Source organism: Sphaeramia orbicularis, chromosome 20 (genome assembly GCF_902148855.1).
Source record: "Sphaeramia orbicularis chromosome 20, fSphaOr1.1, whole genome shotgun sequence".
Lineage (NCBI taxonomy): Eukaryota > Metazoa > Chordata > Actinopteri > Kurtiformes > Apogonidae > Sphaeramia > Sphaeramia orbicularis.
The window spans coordinates 22834175-22851661 of record NC_043976.1 but is presented as its reverse complement, the minus strand read 5'-3'; the positions used below and the strand labels follow the sequence as shown (position 1 = coordinate 22851661).

The 17487-nt window shown below is 39.0% G+C and overlaps 1 protein-coding gene across 1 annotated transcript in view; it reads right to left on the bottom strand.

The window, feature by feature from the left end:
* The window catches only part of mllt10 (MLLT10 histone lysine methyltransferase DOT1L cofactor), a 49873-nt gene that overhangs the window by 26570 nt on the left and 5816 nt on the right, over positions 1-17487 (bottom strand). The window contains 8 exon segments of the mRNA XM_030123050.1: positions 2973-2979; positions 4237-4329; positions 6895-6988; positions 7616-7721; positions 7838-7865; positions 7867-7926; positions 7928-7947; positions 10413-10467. Coding sequence (XP_029978910.1) covers positions 2973-2979; positions 4237-4329; positions 6895-6988; positions 7616-7721; positions 7838-7865; positions 7867-7926; positions 7928-7947; positions 10413-10467 — 463 coding nt within the window.

The following is a 17487-nucleotide window of genomic DNA, read 5'->3' as shown; positions in this document are numbered from 1 at the left end:
TCCCTCTTTCTCTCCTGCTGACCATTAGCTGCCTGATCATTGACATGTCCAAGTGGTCTTTGAGACTGTGTGGGGTAAATTGAGTGAGGCAGAGGATGAGGGCTACGTCTATTTATCAACAAACGCTTGAACAATGAGCAATACAACAGCGGTTTGGAATCCTCTCTGTCTATGTCCAACGCAGACTGTGGGCCTCTGAACCGGGAAACGCACTCATCAGTTACATCCTTGCAACAGCCATCGCAGAATGTGTCCGGTGTTTTTTCTCTTCACTCGACCACTTCTTAAATAAAACACATATCAAATTAGGGCTGTAATATTTTTATAGCAATAATATACTATATGCTATGCTATACTTATTCTACAGTCAAAAGCTTCCATTTTGCAATTATACAGGGCCAAATTCTTCAGCAAAAAAACTAATTAATCATTTAAAACTATTCAACTCAATACAAATAGAGCTGCAACCTGGAATTTTTTTTATAGAAATTATTTCATTCATGACTGCCCATACTGATATGTACTATTTTCTATGAGGTTACTGGTTACTTCAGCAAAAGCTGCACAATTAATCCAATCACACTGTCAACCTGTACATTTATAGAATCACAAAAGGCTTCCGTTTCATGGCCAAATGTGTGTAAGGTGACATTTTACCAACATGTAAATGAAAGCAGCTACATGTATTGTTTTGATAAGCAATCTGTGCATTTTAATTGCTAAAGTGCCAAGATTATACATTAGGAAAATAGTAAATTCACACACAAATGAGTGCCGAGGAAGTGAAGGCGAGGGGAGGAGGGCTGAGGAGAAGTGGAGGAAGATGGGGAGAAACTGAGGAACAGGAAGTAAGGGGGAAAATCATCTCCCCGGCTGGCAGGAATTCCCCTGTGTGGTTTCCTGCAGGATTTCTGACCATCCATTGTGTGTGAGTGGGTACGGGTGTGTGAGTGTGTGCGTGTGTGTGTTTCCTGCAGGCTGTTTCTGAGTGGCCGGGGTGGGGGATCTTTAAGCCCCTGCTGGAGTTTGACTGCAGGGTCTAACATGAGGTGGGTATACATCTGAGCCTCCGATCCACGTAACAAATGCATGTACAGATGTACACACACATCTGTGCTACTGATCTCTGACCCTGGAATGTGGATATGGAGTGTGAGTGTGTGTGTCTGTGTGTGTCTGATTGAGTGAGTGAGACGTGGGGGTTACTCTAACTAATGCAAATCAGGCGGTATTACTAAAGGCCTGGGCAGTCGGGACTGAATAGTATGCAGGGCACATGCACTCAGACACACACGCTCTAAGACTAGCGTTGTGACACACACACACACACACACCACAACAACACACTAAACTCAAATACAACATGCCAAATGCTCAGCTCAGCTTCCACTAATTTATGAATGAACACAATAGCATATCCATCGCTTCCTTCATGCTTCCATATCACTCAGCAGAAAAAAACAACTGAAATAAATAGGAAAATGGGGATCTACAACGCATAAAAAATAAGATCTGTACTGAAAAAAACAAAAACAAAGATAGTCTGTATTTTATCAAGTAGATGAGGACAATTAGTTGTTATGTCTCTCAAGTGACAAACTTAATGGTTAATGGACGAGCAGATTTCACCCAGTTTCAGAGTTGTGGAGGTGACTCTGGGACCCACTAACACCTATAAAAATGCACCATAACAATTATCTCCAGACTCATTCTAACAGTATTTTGGATATAGGTCATCCAAATTAAGTGACTGAAGCATCAGTGTAATCTTTTCAGGTGGTAATTCTGTATATTTTGAATAAAGAGCGAAGATGGTGATCGTGGTTGGCAGCTGACAACAGGTCTGGCCAAGTTTCTACACACGTACTCGCACTGCATCCCTGAGCGTTTTTAAGAACTTGCATGAGCTTGTTTTATCGCTTAACTGCCATTTGTTTGCTGTAATGCACTTTGTGAGGATCCTGTTCATAATGAGTGCTTGATAGTCCCATCTCCATGCACCGACACCAACCCGTGGAGTCAAATCCACATTCTGAAAGGGGACAATGAAGATCTTCTGATCATTAAACTCAAAATGTGAGGGAGGATGGATGCATTTTTGAAACACTGTCCAAACTGGGGAACATTGTTGTAGAGTTTGGCCGATAATGATGACGTGTATTACTGCACTGAACGCTATGACTATCTATGCAGACTCACTAATACGGTTTTAGATTAAGTATCAACCATCAGAACTATTCGTGACTCCTGTTAGCACTGTACTTTTATCAGGCTCCATTTAACTGTGGGGGGGCAAATTCAGTTTGAGCTCCTCTGTTGTGACAAAGCTCGGTACACATGGAAAAAACTAAAGTGGAACCGATGACTTGACACCTCCTGTAAATTTAGATTTTACGCAGCCTGTGATTACATGTTCTGCTAACAGGCGTGACTGATTAACTCCACTAATGTAGCATCCATTAAAGGCTGCGATCACTAGTGGGTGTAGGTGCACTGCAGACATATGAGCAGCTAAAGTAATTCAAATGCATACCGAATCTATAATATTACATTTCAGCGCTGTTTCAAGGCCTTCTCTGTGAATTTTAAGCCTTACACTGTAAAACTGAAGGACACACAGACACTGAATATGTATATCATATGTACATACAGTATAACATCTATAGCAAAGATTTTTCTTCTGAATAAAAATTAATGGGGAGCCAGATTTTAATAAAAATTAATAAATAAAGAAACCTGCTTTAGCTCCATAGGGATCGACTCATTACAACCTTCAAGCTTCATTTTTCTCAAATCAGAGGATGTCAGGGAAGAGGATTTTGTGGTGGCTTTGGTAACTATCACCACGTAATATCACTGTCGTTAAATGCAATATCAAACCCTGGAAACTTAACCCTTTGGAAATAAAACAATCTGCTGAAGTGAAGTGAACTCAAGGCTTTAACATCATGATGACTGTAAAGTAAGATCATTATGTTTCTAGTGGCATCTCAAGGTGTGTTTCCATCCAGCTGTTATCATTCACATTTTTCATTTGCACTTAGAAACATCCCTATAAATAAATAAATAACCTAATAGTTAATAAAGAGTTCATGCTTGGAACAGTTGGTGTATTGATAAACTGTAATTGTAATAAGTGTAATGCGAACAGATTTAGCAAAGATTGTGGGTCCGAGTTCACACATTAGATAGAAACACCAATGAAACACCTTTATTTATGAAGAGTTTCAGAAGCACATCTGAGGCAAAGACTTTGAAACTCCCTTCTATGATCTACAGCACCAGTTTGGTTCGAGAAAAGAGAACGAACCAAGCTTAGTTTTTGTCAACCTTTACATCTTTCAACTCCTCATGGCTGTACTGTTCGAAACATTAGCCCCTTTTACACAGCACTTCAGTTGCGGGAATATTTCACCTTTATTCCGGAACAACGTCTGTGTAAACAAAATGGCGGGATCATTTGGTCTCATCTCTGTCACGGCTCTGTAACGCCTCTGGAGGTAGTAACAGAGCTGTGATAAAGGTGGAATCATGATTCCGGAACACTTTGAAAAAAAGAGTGCCTCTTGTTCCCAACCAAGGTGTCATTTCGATGACGTATTGTGTGTGTGACCCCCTCGCCTGGGGGGTTTAAAAATGAGCGCGGGCCATGTACAGTAAACAAACATATCAACGCAGCCAGAAAGATGTCAAAACTGGGGAGACAGCAAGATCATGGGCTGTTGTCACTTTGGGCGGAGGACTCTATCATGCTAACATTTGTGGAACAATGAAAGAGGGCCAAACTCTAGAGGGGTTAGCAACACCGCTATGCTCGGGGTATTTCCACCACAGAAGTTATACATCACCACTATTACCCTGCGCAAATGCCTCGCTGATTCCGGAACGTCAGGTCTGCTGTGTAAATCCAGCCTGTCTCACCTCTGTTACTCCTTTGGCTTGGCTGTGGAAATCTGTCCAGTAATGGAAAAAAGGTGGGATCACCATCTCACCTTTTTTTTCCGGGATCTCTGTGTAAAATGTGGCTAATATGTACACTGGCAAGTTTTTAACCCATAATGATGGTGATGATGATGATGATAATGGAAAACCCAACTCTTGACATTCTTACAACCATAAAATAAACTGGTGTTTTCTCTTGCTGATTTCCTGAAAATTCTGTGAAACACATTTGGATGGAAACCCATTTTGGTATGGGTGGGAGGCAAACAGAGGGTAAATCTGAGGGCTGTCTACCTTATTGTCCTGTTCTGGGGGGTCTATCATACACTGAGAGGAAGAAGAGTCACCTTAAGCTTGAGACCTACTACCACGGCCCCTGCTCCTTCGCTAAAAGGTAAAGAGGAACTCCAAGTTACTGGACTGAAGTCCATAGAAAAGAGGCTAAATTATAGACCCAAAAAAAAAACTCTTGATTAAAAAACTATCAAACAAACTGAAACTAAAAAAAAAGCTGACTGAACTCAAGAAAAACAAAAATTCAAAAACAGTCAAAAGACATTATCCATGAACATTGGTTACAAAAGTCTAATAAAAATAATCTTATTGGTCTCTATGAGCAACAAAAATGAATGTTTTCATTAACTATTTAACTGAAAGACATAATAGGGCCGTTACTTGTATAAAAATATCAAGGATCAGATAAAACCATTGATGACCTTATTCAAAAATAGAATCAGGATGGAGGGACAGTTAAAAATACTACATTGCAGTCTGCTTAAACTAGCCCTAAACCATCCCAGGATGATACTGAGGGGCTTTGCCCTTTCAATCTCACCCAACACCAGCTTGATCCTGCACATAGTGTGTGTTACCATGGTGATAAACAACTACATCATAAAATACAGGCATATTATCTCCAGCATAGATCGAGGACTGTGCACATCCAGCCTGTTTTCAAAGGGCAGGTCTTCAACAGTTGACTGCTACTTGTCAGACTGGCCTGAATAAGGCACCCACTGAATGTGTGTCTCCATCAGCTCTATGGCATGCAGGGTCACATAACAGTGCCTTCCCTTGAGAGAAGGCTAAATTTTTCAGCCAGCTGTTTAGAAGAGACATTAGGAGTTGAGGAACAAGCAACATTTACTGATCGCGACAAGAATCTGACTCAAGACTGCAGCTGATTGGAAAAGTTAAATACATGGATCAATGTGCTGATTTACCGTGTTTTGAAATGGAGGAAATGATTCATACGTACTATAGGTAAAACCTTGAGCCGATGAGAAACCTTTGCAACAGACTAAACAGCCTAATCTAAGTCTGAAATGTGATTTGGCTACTGACCTCAGGTCAAATACCTATGTTTCTAACATGGCATAAACATCCATCAAGTGGTATTTATGAAACCCCACTTGCTAACAACATCTGCTTTCTTCATCATTGATCCCCCTCTCGTGCATTCCTGTCATCCATACAATCCCGTTAATGGACATTACTGTCCCCACCATCCAAAGCCATTCGTACACGATCAATATGAACAGCATGAGTCCTTCCATCAGCGTTTGTTAACATTGCAAAATGTCATGTGGTGTGTGTTGTGTGTGTATATGTGTGTGTTTGTATGCTGGCATTATACAGCCTGTCCAGTCTTTCCATCCCACCACTGTTCCAGATATTATAACAGTTCTGTCACATTCTTGATTATATATTTGCTCTCCTCCCCCCAACCGATGTAGAGTGTGTTCACACATACATGTGAGATAGGTTGTTAACTTGTTGGAGAGGTGGAACTAAAACTGTGACGAAACAGCAGATTTCTTCAATGACTGACTGTGTGCACTGAAAACACATCTTCTTTCTACACAACAGCTTCTACCAAACCAGTTAAACTGACGAAAAAAGGAACCTACTGATAAGACAGTTCAGAAATAAATCACTCAGGTGCTATTTTATGTAGAATTTAAAGTATATAATCCACAATTTAGCCCTGCTTAGCCCTATTTCAGCTTGCGATGAAAGCCGACATCCACTACCTGTAAACCCGTAAGTCTGTAGCCAGTCTGGGCTTAAAACAATACATGAGGGAGTGTAGAACATGATGGGTCACTGATAGAGAGATTAGAGGAATCACAAAGCAAGGAAGTATAAGAGTAGATGGAAAGGAGTAAATGGAAGGTAAAGAGCAGGTGGGAGAGAGGCACGGAGTGATGGACCAATGAGCTGTGTATAAAAGAAGCAGATGTGCAATGAAGCTGGATTAAGAAATGGGTGAAGGAGGAATGAATGGGATAGAAATGTTGCAGGGAGGAAAAAGAAGTATGCTATTGAGTGCAAAGGCAGAGTTGAGATGAAAAGTATTCCTCGCTGTGTTACTGTAAAGCCAGTATGTACAATATGTGTGTTATGTCTAGAAAGTGATCCCGGCTCACAGTTAGGAGGACACGAAAAAAAAAACACATAAAACATCCTGCGAACAGACCACTTTGAAGACAGCCTCGGACATACAAGTCACATGCTAACCAACTCTGTGGCTGCCAAATGACCTCAACACACACAGCAGTCACAGTGACTTTCTCTAATCAAAACTGAGATCAGGGCTCAGTTCGTGGGAAAGATAGTGTATGCATGGGTCTAATAAAAACTTAGTGTTAGAGATTTGTCATGTGCTGGAGACAAAAGTAATATGGTATGGTTGTAATGTGTTAAAAACAACTGTCTGTTCTGTGATTAGTCAGCCTAACCTGTAGTCCATTAAACTGAGAATGAAACTCAAGGTGAAATTCTTCTCACTTTGCAGAGGTATGTTTACAAAAATGGTTCAACTGTGGTGAATTACATATAAATAACGCTATGTTATTAAGTTATGTGTTAAGTTGTTAAAGCTTTTAAGCATTACAAGCCATGCTTTAGAGTATAACATAACAAATATAACAAATACGAAGCAACACTTACCAATTTGCTGTGGTGGTATTTGCAATATCCACAATACTTGACATTGTCGGCATCTGATCCTTGTTCCTCACATAACAACCCTGCAAACTGGGCACTGCGATGACGAAAAAGACAAAAGAGTTGAAGGAAGCAAAAAAAACATTTTTTCGCACTTTTTGCACAGACAATAATACACCATAAAATATTTCCTCTTGTGTTGTTGAAATTAATATTCAGTGTTATTGTTGTATTTCGGTGGTTCCTAAACATAAGGTCAGGGTCCGGAATGGGTCACTCATTTTATTAATCAAGAGAAGAGTGATCTCTGGAGGTGTTTACGAAATGTTGACCCCAACAAAACAATGTGAAACACAGGAGAAACTTAGATGTGATTTAGAAGTAACTGGAAAGAAAACTACTTAAACAATGTAAAAGATGAAAAAAAAAAAGATTCTGGAAAAAGATGCAATGAGATAAAAACAATGTAAAAGAAGTAATTCACGACATAATTGTCAATGAATTGTAAATTTGGGCCCTGAGGAGATGCAACACTTGTCTTTTGGGTTTAAAGCTGAACAAGTTTATAAACCACTTGCTCTACTCATCAGTTACTTAACAGAAACCAGAATACAACACGTTATTATACTCATGTTCGCGTCTAACCTGAGTTTGCAAGAAGGAAACAAGAAAAAACTAATCATACTTTTGTTCGATGAGGTTAATGTGGTGTGAACGGTCTCACCATGTGACATGGAAGGCCTGTCTGCAGCCATGTTTGTTGCAGGTCATACAGGCACCGGTGGCTGCTTTACTTTCTCTGCCCTGGTCCTCGCAGATGTAACACGTCTACGCACACAAACAGAAACACAGTCAGGAAGGAGGACTTTACTTCTGTAACAAACCTATTATTTATATATTAACATTTATATATTTACAGTAGATGGTTTGAGACATGCTTCTTACCTGTTGTAGCGCTCATGTGGCCCAGACTGAAAGTACAATGGGCTCCATAGTTGAGACGTTTGCAAACTCCACTTCAGGTATGTAAAGGGACACAAACCACATGGGCCCAGCCTGCAGAGACACAAAGACAAGAACATTCAGCCTTCACACAAATCAGAGGAAAAAATCCATATGGTTTTCTGCCTTTATTCCCTTTCTAAATATAGAAGAAGAAGAAGAAAACTGCATCAATAGCTCAGGGACATTTTGTATGAACAGGTGAAAAGTCAGACTGCAATTAGTGTGACTGTTATTGCAACATTTAACTTAAGTCAACTTGGAAATGGAAGTTTCTCATTTAAAAAGCAGAACCATATGAACTTAAATTGCATGAAATTGCAAAAAACTACAGAAAAAAAATACAAAACTTAATAAAGAATGATATAGTAATTTCCATTATGCAAGATTTATACAGTGTTTCGTCTCTGTTCAGTGTCACTACATCCAAAATATTACCAGACAACGCTGGTTGTGATTATTCTTTCACACTTCTGCACTTTTGTCACGTTAAATCCTCCCAGTTCTGAACCTTTAAATTGCAAATTTTTTGTGGATTACATAATTGCACAGGCTGATATTGCAATTCTGAATTGATACATTCTGCAGCCCTGAGTTTATGGCTTATTAAACATACAAGAAAACTTACATTTTCTCAAGTACAGTCAGCCTTTGGTTAATATAAAATGTTTAATTCAAAAGGTTGCAAAAAAGAGTAAATTATTTTGTTATAAAGGCAGTCACTGTCAGTAAGAGAGGTGTGCACAGTTAATCGGTGACTTTTCTCAGTACAATAAGGACAATCATTCTAAAGCACCTCTTGATGCAAATAATATATATAACTTGCTGTTTTGTTGCCAGTATATCAAAAATTACACAGTAGGGAAAATTATAACTGGAATAGAGATTCATGTGGTGCACTGCCCTGCACTATTACACATATAGTTCAACTTTGAAACCTTGAGCCGTAAATGCCTTAATTTGTAGATTGGTAGTTAATCTTCCAAGTAGCCATTTATTGAGCCTTAACACACACACAGCTGCCTGTCAGTGAGACAAACTGGGGGCGGTAGAATGACAGCGGGGCATGGTGGAGTGGCAACAGAATTGACGACGAGCTGAGGAGGAGTTGAAGGAGGTGAACGGGAGGTCAATGGAGTGGGAGTCTCCTGCCATGCTGGAGGTGTCTGTTTTTTCCCCATAGCGGAAACAAAAACAGGCTTAAACTTACAGTTTGAACCCCTGAACCTGCCTTTGACCTGGTGAGCGGGACAGGGGAGGAGGGCAGAGGGCGGACGGAAGGGAGGGAGCGGGTGTGAAATGGGGGCATGTTGTTGTTTGAAGTCCCTCCAAGAATCTGGAAGAGGCCTATAAACAGGACTATAAAAGTGGCAAAGCCTTCCTCTCAAACTAAGCTCTGACACTGTTACCCCCCCAAATAAAAATGAAACATCTGATATGAACATCCCTTGTACTGTAAAGTTTTCGCAGCTTCAACAAACCTGAACTGCACTACAGATGGAAATAGATGCAACTTCACTAATGAAACCGTAAAATAAATAAAAATAAACAAGACTAGCATAGCAGGTAACAAACCCCGTGTACAGTGAAACCGCATCCATATAATCAAAAATAATCAAACAGCATCCAACACTAATTCAAACAATCCAGACCACCGTCAAATATTTGGATGTTCTTGGCACTAACCTCCAGAGCAGTTTTCATTTCCTTTGAATGTTGTCATCTTCAGTCTCTTGCTATAAGAAAACACCAACATCTGACTGATTATCCACACCCTAAGAATGGAAAAAAAGAGAAGACATGCAACCACGGCCCGGAGAGGACATCTGTAAACTTTCTGTGGGTCTCTTAACTGCCCGCTACATGTCGAGATTCTGGATCAAATGCCCATTTCAGAACTAAATCCCGTTGCTCTGCTTTATTACTGTCCCACCTGAAATCAACAGTCACTACCACACAGATCAACAAGTGAAGGAAACTGACAAGAGCGGAGAAACAGAGTGCAGGGGAAAGAGACGGTGAGAGAAAAATGGGAGGAAGAAGAAGAGAGGGAGAGAGGGGTCATGGGAAGGGTAAAATAAAAGAGAAAGTAGTAAAACGGTGTGTGTTAGTGTTGTCCTGATGCCTCCCTGCAGGCCTGGACACAATCCCACAGCTGTGCCTCTCTCTCTGACGGACTCAAACACACACACACACACACACACACACACACACACATATACACACAGAATATTTACAGTCTCCACCAAGCTGACCTCCCAATGAACCCTTAGAGGAGACTCCTCACAGGCCATGCACTATACCCATCCTGGCCCGCCCCCTCATAAACATACACACACACTCACACATACTCATAAAACATGGACTGGCAAGGACGGTACAGAGAGGCAGCGCACACAACAAACAGCAACATAACTCTCCCAGCACGCTCACACCCCCTTAAACTTGCCGGTGACATGCAATTAATGACAAAATACACAAGAGGCGAATGTGGGTGAGTAGGTGAGGAGGGATCCTACCTCCGTTGTCGGTCCTCTTGAGGGCTCCGTCTTTGTGGGGACACAGCTCACATCTCTGTGGGTAAAGAAGAAACACTGTGTGAGGAACAACAGGTCAACCTCAGTGGCTTAGGGTGAGGTTAACACACAAGTATGACAAATATGCCAGGGTTTGAGATAGGATGGCGAGTTACCCTGACTCGGCACAAAGCCAGCAAAGTCTGTGGGAAAAAAAGACCTCACAGTTAGCCACCTGAGGGTACTGGCAGTTATGATGTGATGATCCTCTCTGTTAACTTTATACCATTATTGTATAACGAGTAGAAATGAACTGAATATTACAGCATAGAATAGTAAATTGCAAAATATTAAAACATTTGACTAGCAGAGATTGACTGACGTGGGAAGATGTTGCACCTTGGGAACACTGGACTGTTCACTGTTTCACTGTGTATGGATGTGTGTATTTCATTACTTTGACTGTGCAGCCCTGGTTGGTATATTTGGGAATGGTTCAAGCAGGCATTTTTAACCCAAACTGACTCAGGGCTGCTACAACTAACTGCATTTAATGTATTTAATTATATTTATTGTATTGTATTTTAATCGTATTCTGTACTGTGAAGCACTTTGTGACTCCCTGTCTATGAAAAGCATTCTATAAATAAAATTTACTTACTTAATATAAGTGAAAGGGATCTGAACATTGTGAATCTGTGACTAAAACATCCAATATTTATAGTATGTTTTTCTTCTGTTTAGGTTTAATGTTTGCAGTTGCTCTGTCCAGTACCGAGTTAAGTCTTAATATGTGTCAGACCACAGGGCGAACTGTTGTAGCCTCACCAAAGCTAATGGGGATCTGAAGAAAAGTCTAATTGTAGTTTAAGAATAAACATACACCACAGGAACAAGAGACATCCATTAGCAAAGAATTTTGAAAAAAATAAAACTATTACTTTTATGTTTCATAATAGCTGAACAAATACAACATGATTTTAATATACAAAGCTCGTTATATGAGAAATATTGGTCAGAGAAACAAAATCAAAATAAAGCAACATGGTTTTAGTTCTCGGTAGAAGAACAAGGCCAAACAAGATGATGTCAAGAGAAGTGCACCGGTGTGTGTTTATTCTGATGAATGGACATAATTGTGTAAAAAATAGTTCAATAATGTCAAATATTCCAATATAGGCCAATGTGAGAGTGAATAGCTGTCTGTGTATGTCCCTGCGATGAACTGGCAACATGTCTTGGGTGTACCCCACCGTCGCCCAAGGGTGGCTGAAATAGGCTCCGACATCCCCGCGACCCTCTTGAGGATTCAGCGGTTCAGGAAATGGATAGAGATATTAAGCCTAGCTGTTGAATGTTTCTGCAAATGGATTCTTTGGGCAACTATTTTTGCTTCTCTAAGCCAGGCAGGAGGCTAGTCCTTCCTCCTCAACTCCATGCACATAGTTGCTATTATTCACATTTATGTGACATATGTTATTCTTCCACACATTTATTATCATTTTACAGTAGGTTTAATATTCTCACAATTTAAAAGCAGGGCAATATATTAACTATGGGCCTGGCCAAGCGAAAATGAACATCAGGGTCAATTTCTTTTTTCTCTAAAACAATATGTTTGATCACTCAGCATGAAAGACATTTATCTCTAGTTTCTAAAACTGGGTTTATTTAATTTGTCCCTAAATTACAACTGCATATACAAGAAAATAAATGAGAATACAGTGTAAATTAAGAACAGTAAAGGTTGTAAATTAATATATACAGCCTAAATTCAGAATGTAAATAGCAATGTGTAAATAAATATGTTCAAAATATATGCCTGTGTCTAATCTTATATTTCATAATAATCAAATACTATAATGATTTTGAATGTTATTGATAATAAAAACAGCAAAAAGATGTGTTTTAAATATAATAATAATAAAACACGTCGCCAACCACTGATAATTTGGTAAGTATCTTAATAAAATCTTTGATTTTTATTATGGTGCATCACACTGAACAAACACCTCACTCTGTTACTTTTTGGAGTCTCACTCTGTTACCATGAATTAATGTCTTTTAAAACTAAAATAAAAAATGATAGTTTGATTTTGGATATAATGTACTCTCATATTAAGAAAAGTGTGGTATGCTAAATATTTGCACTTTCCTTGAGGAACAGCACTTTTTGGTATTTTTTCCAAACCTTGAATAACTGCTGTATATTTTTCCTCTCTGTTACTTGGTCAGTGATGATAAATTCATGTTTTTATGAAATATTTGGTTATTATTCCTTAATGGCATGTTAAAGTACTTGCTTAGACCTACAATTTGAGTTATTATGGTTGCTGCTAAATTGATTTTAAAAACAGATATGGAATGATTAGTATTGCTACACAGTGCTTTCTCACTGTTACTCGCTTGGCCAGGCCCCTATGAAGGATACATTATCACATGGGATGTAACGAATGACTATGTCGATTATAAACATTATAACTTACAAGTTGTTCTGTACTTTTTTATTAAGCTGCTGGTGTGAGACTTGCTTTCACTTTGGATTTCACTTTTCTCATTCTCATCCATCACAGATTAAGTTCAAGGACAGAGAAAATACAATATTTTGCAAAGTTCACTACACCATCGGTCATTTGCCAAAATAATGTTACCTGGCTAGTATTTGGACAACCATTTAAATCTGTTCATATTCATTTTCAGTAGGTCAGAGCTAAAAGCGCTCACTTAGTAACTTTAACCTACAGTAGGTTGTGCAACCTGTGCGGCCATTGTGTTTCTGTGACATCTTGCACCACTTTGGCTCCCAACAAAACAGGAGGAAGACTACAGGCTATAGTGATTTAAGGTACTGACCTCAGGTAAGGTGAAAGATGCTTTGCTTGGCAAGCTGAACAAATATTACACGATGTGGGTCATGCTGGGGTCAGAGTTTGCTGATGCTCCCATTGTGAAAACAGAAAAATATTGGCTGCTGACAGGTATTTGCTGTTTTCTTAAGGCAGCTTCATGTTATTCTGATTTAACATGTTTTCTTGTACTTGCACAAGCTTCATTAGGCTCCATTTCCGTCCTAACCTCATTTTGTCAATGCTGATTTTCTGTTACATGGTTACTGAGACAGGAAAAATGCAATTAACCGATTCAATATTTCAGACTTTGCCCTGTGCACATATATTACTGTAACAAATAGGTAGTCTTATACCACACAGTAGAATAAAGTCAGTGCTGTACTGACAAATTCTGGATCTGGCCTCTGCCTTGTTCATATCAACCTGAAGCTCAGTTAAACATGAAGATTTTGCTTCTGGTTCTGTTCATTTGAACATTTTTGCAAAGAGTAAATGGTTTTATTTCCCAAAGCTTCCTGTCTGCAGACTGCATGGCTTACTGTTGCCAAAGCATGGAACACACAACAAACGCTATCTGCAGTTGGTAAATGCTCCACACTCACATGGCGTTAATGATAATCTTTTACAGAGCTTTTCAATCAGGATTAAAAAATGTTGAAATGTGATGGCAACTGGTATGAAATACAGACTGCAAGCTTGGGGCAAAAAGGAGAATAGTATATGGCACATGTGAACGAAAATCCTGCGGGTGTGGGCAGTTGCTCTGTGAAAATTGGCAGTGGTGCGTGTTTGACATGATTCCTCCAGTTACCATTCCTTTGATACTGCAGCTTCTGCCAGGCAGTATAGATATTTAAGATGAGATGACAAACGCGGTGGGATAATCCATATAAGCAACCAAGTGTAAATAATGGGTTAGACAATAACACTGTAACTGATACAGTAGTGTGCTGTAATAATTTCTTATTAGATATGTGTGAACACCATGTTTAGAGACATCAAAGAAAGCCCCATTATGGTCAATTCTGCACGGCTTCAAAGGCATCTGAACTATTAAACTTTGTTGAACCATATACCATACATAAACGACTCTGTTATATAAATGACACAGACAACACAATTCTGAAAACTCTAGTGTGATCATCGACAGGACAACCTGGTATAGCAGCAGTTGTCTTATGTCACCCAGGCTCAAACAAAGTATAGGACTCAGCATGTCTAATATTCTCCCTCCCTGCCCTGTGTCGCTTTGTATCATGACTAAATATTCACAATGAACAACTTAAAATTATGACACAATAGGCCAATAAAAGATATGTATTGCAATGTATTTTGGCAATGTGGTAATTTTGTTCAAGGTGAGTAAAAACCCAACACAAGCTGTCAAAAAACACAAATGTATAAGGTTGAGGTACATTACAATTAGAATACAGTTTAAAATCTTATGCAAATTAGAGAAAAAGGCAAACATAAAAATGCAAAAACAGCCAAAACTGTTGTTAAAATGTATATGAAAGTAGATATATGAAAAAGTCCCTGCCAACACTTATATAAAATGCTATGAAATAATTAAAGAAAACAGGAAAATAATGAGCTGTTTCATTGTCATGGCCTGCACTGACTTGACTAACAAGTTACTACAAAGCTACCTGGACCCATAACAACTAGGGCTGTGCCAATACATCGATTATTAGATTCATCGCGATTCGACACGTGACGATTCAATTACGATTCATTAATGTTCAAAAACGATTATTTTTCATTGTTACTAAATGACAAGAACACAACCACAGTGCATGGCAGGAAAAAAAAAGTGGTGCATGCCGCCCAGATGCCTTAAGGAACGGACCACGGTGAAAACAGTAAAACCAACTGTAACTGTTTGGCTACAGTTACAGAGCATCACATTCACCCAACAGGTTTAAAAGCTAGGGCTGTCGTTCTCTGATGCGGACGCTGGAGCCCAGAGACAAACATCCAAACCGAAAGTATTTTGCCCAGGAAGCAGTTCCTGACCTGTACAATGAGACCAAAACCGAAGTAGTGGAATCACTGAGGTAAGCATGTAGGATAACTCCGACATTTGATGCATGATTTGGTTGTGGATAGTGAAATCTTTAGTTTGTTGTAGGATTTATGCTGCTCATTGAGGATTTTGTTTGGATATCATTTATTATGACTGAATAAGCTAGCTTTTGTGTTCGTTTAGATTGAATTAGCTGTTTTCTACAGAAGCATGTGTGTGGGGAGGGTCTGGGAGTTTGAGTGGGTTCCTGGGGAGCTTTTGAGGGGCCACAAAAACTAAATAAGCAATTATTAGTATTATTATTTTAATTAGACTAGTACAGAAATCTGCAAAACCCACTTTTGATTGAAATAAGTCTTATTTCTAAAGATACTTTGTTATTCGTTTTCCTAAAAAAAAATGTGGACTTCATTCCACCGAAGTTTTTTTGTACTGTTAATAGAGAAATATATATTTTTTTGAAAAGCATTGCTTTTGTTACAGCAAATGTTTTACAGGTAACTGGAAATCTTTATTTGTGAATAAGAACACCTTTTGCTGCATATGCTACTGTTACCTTTTTCCTGTTGGCTCCCTGGTGGAAAATTTGTTGGATCATTCAGTGGATTGACACAAATAAAAGATAGTGGAGGCAAATTTGTTTGATTACTTGAATTTATAGATACTGACAACTATACCTCGTTTAAAAGTATGAAGTAGCCACAGAGGGAGAAAAAAATCCTAAACGGGGAAAAAAGATGCATCGAAATTGTTATAATCGTAATAATCGTTTCAATCCTTATCATATTCGTTGATTAATCAAATCATAGCACCCTGAACTGTAATCGAATCGAATTGTGAAGTGCCTTAGATGGCACACCCCTAATAACAACCCACATTTGTGATGAACTAGACATGTTGTGCTACAAAACACACAAGTGTCTATTACAAATACATTCAGTTTCCTTGACAAAACTGCAGCCAATCATTTCACTTTGAGAATCCTTCCAGTGTTTTGACTTCACCTTTCTTAGGTCATCTGTGATTTGTGTGATTTCTGCAGCGAAAACATTATGGCACAAACTGAGCCCCTCTTGTATCATGACTTCATAGGAGTAAACCCATTATTCAGACACAAGCAGGTTACAGTTGATTGGAACACTTTTCATGTTGACGAACTTTATGGAACAAACTAGCACGGCAACATTAATGCTACATTCCAATGCTGTGTTCAATACACATGTACGTCTGTGAGATAGACAGCACCACCTGAGAATGTGAGAAAGTAAATGATAATAATTTGTATTTAACATTGGGTTAGCGTGTCAATGGGTCAATGTGATCAACTAATATATGCAGGACAAGCCACAATACACTAAATATATTTGAGACATTGCCAAGTCCTGGGTTGTACAAGTATGACAAGCTCAAGTATAAGGTGAAAACTATTTTAAATACGTCTCCCATGTTTTTGAAACACCATACTGTCTCCAACCGAAAAACTGATGGCATCAAAGGTATCACAAAATTTGCAGTGGGGTATTGATTTATCAAATATACTTGATGTTTCATGGCTTGTTCTATGTGGAAAGTAGTACAAGACTCTTAGTACACAAACCAGAAGGTTGGTGTTCAATCATTGGCTCATCTACGTGATGAGGTGTCCTTGGACAAGACATTGAACCCCATGTTGCTGCCATTTGAGCAGCCACTGCAAGTGCATGAATGAGAATACTATATTACCACAGTTCATTTGCTATATTGCAATATCAAGTACCAAATGTCACGCAAATTGTTTAAGATGCTGGTTTAAACAATGGCTCTCTTCCTTTCAGACACACACATTTATTTTAAATGGGCTGACTACCAGTGTAATTTACAGAGAGCATTGCATTATGGGTCAGTGTTTCCCATTAAAGATATAGACTGTGGCGCCCCACAATAGCTTTGCTCTGCCACAGTTTTCGAATGCACTGAAAATACTGTGCAGAGTTGAGTCTTACTTAACCATGTTGTTAACAAAGTAAATTAATTTTCTCATGAATTTGAAGAGTTCATGCTCTTAATGTTATAATGCAAAATCAATAAAAATGAAACTAATCACACAAGCAACTTTTTCCAATATTACAAAGACGTACATGTGCACACCTGTATATGAAATACACCACCGGACCAGACCCTAAACCACCGGCCCCTGTAACCATGAAAGCCTCAGCAGCAATGG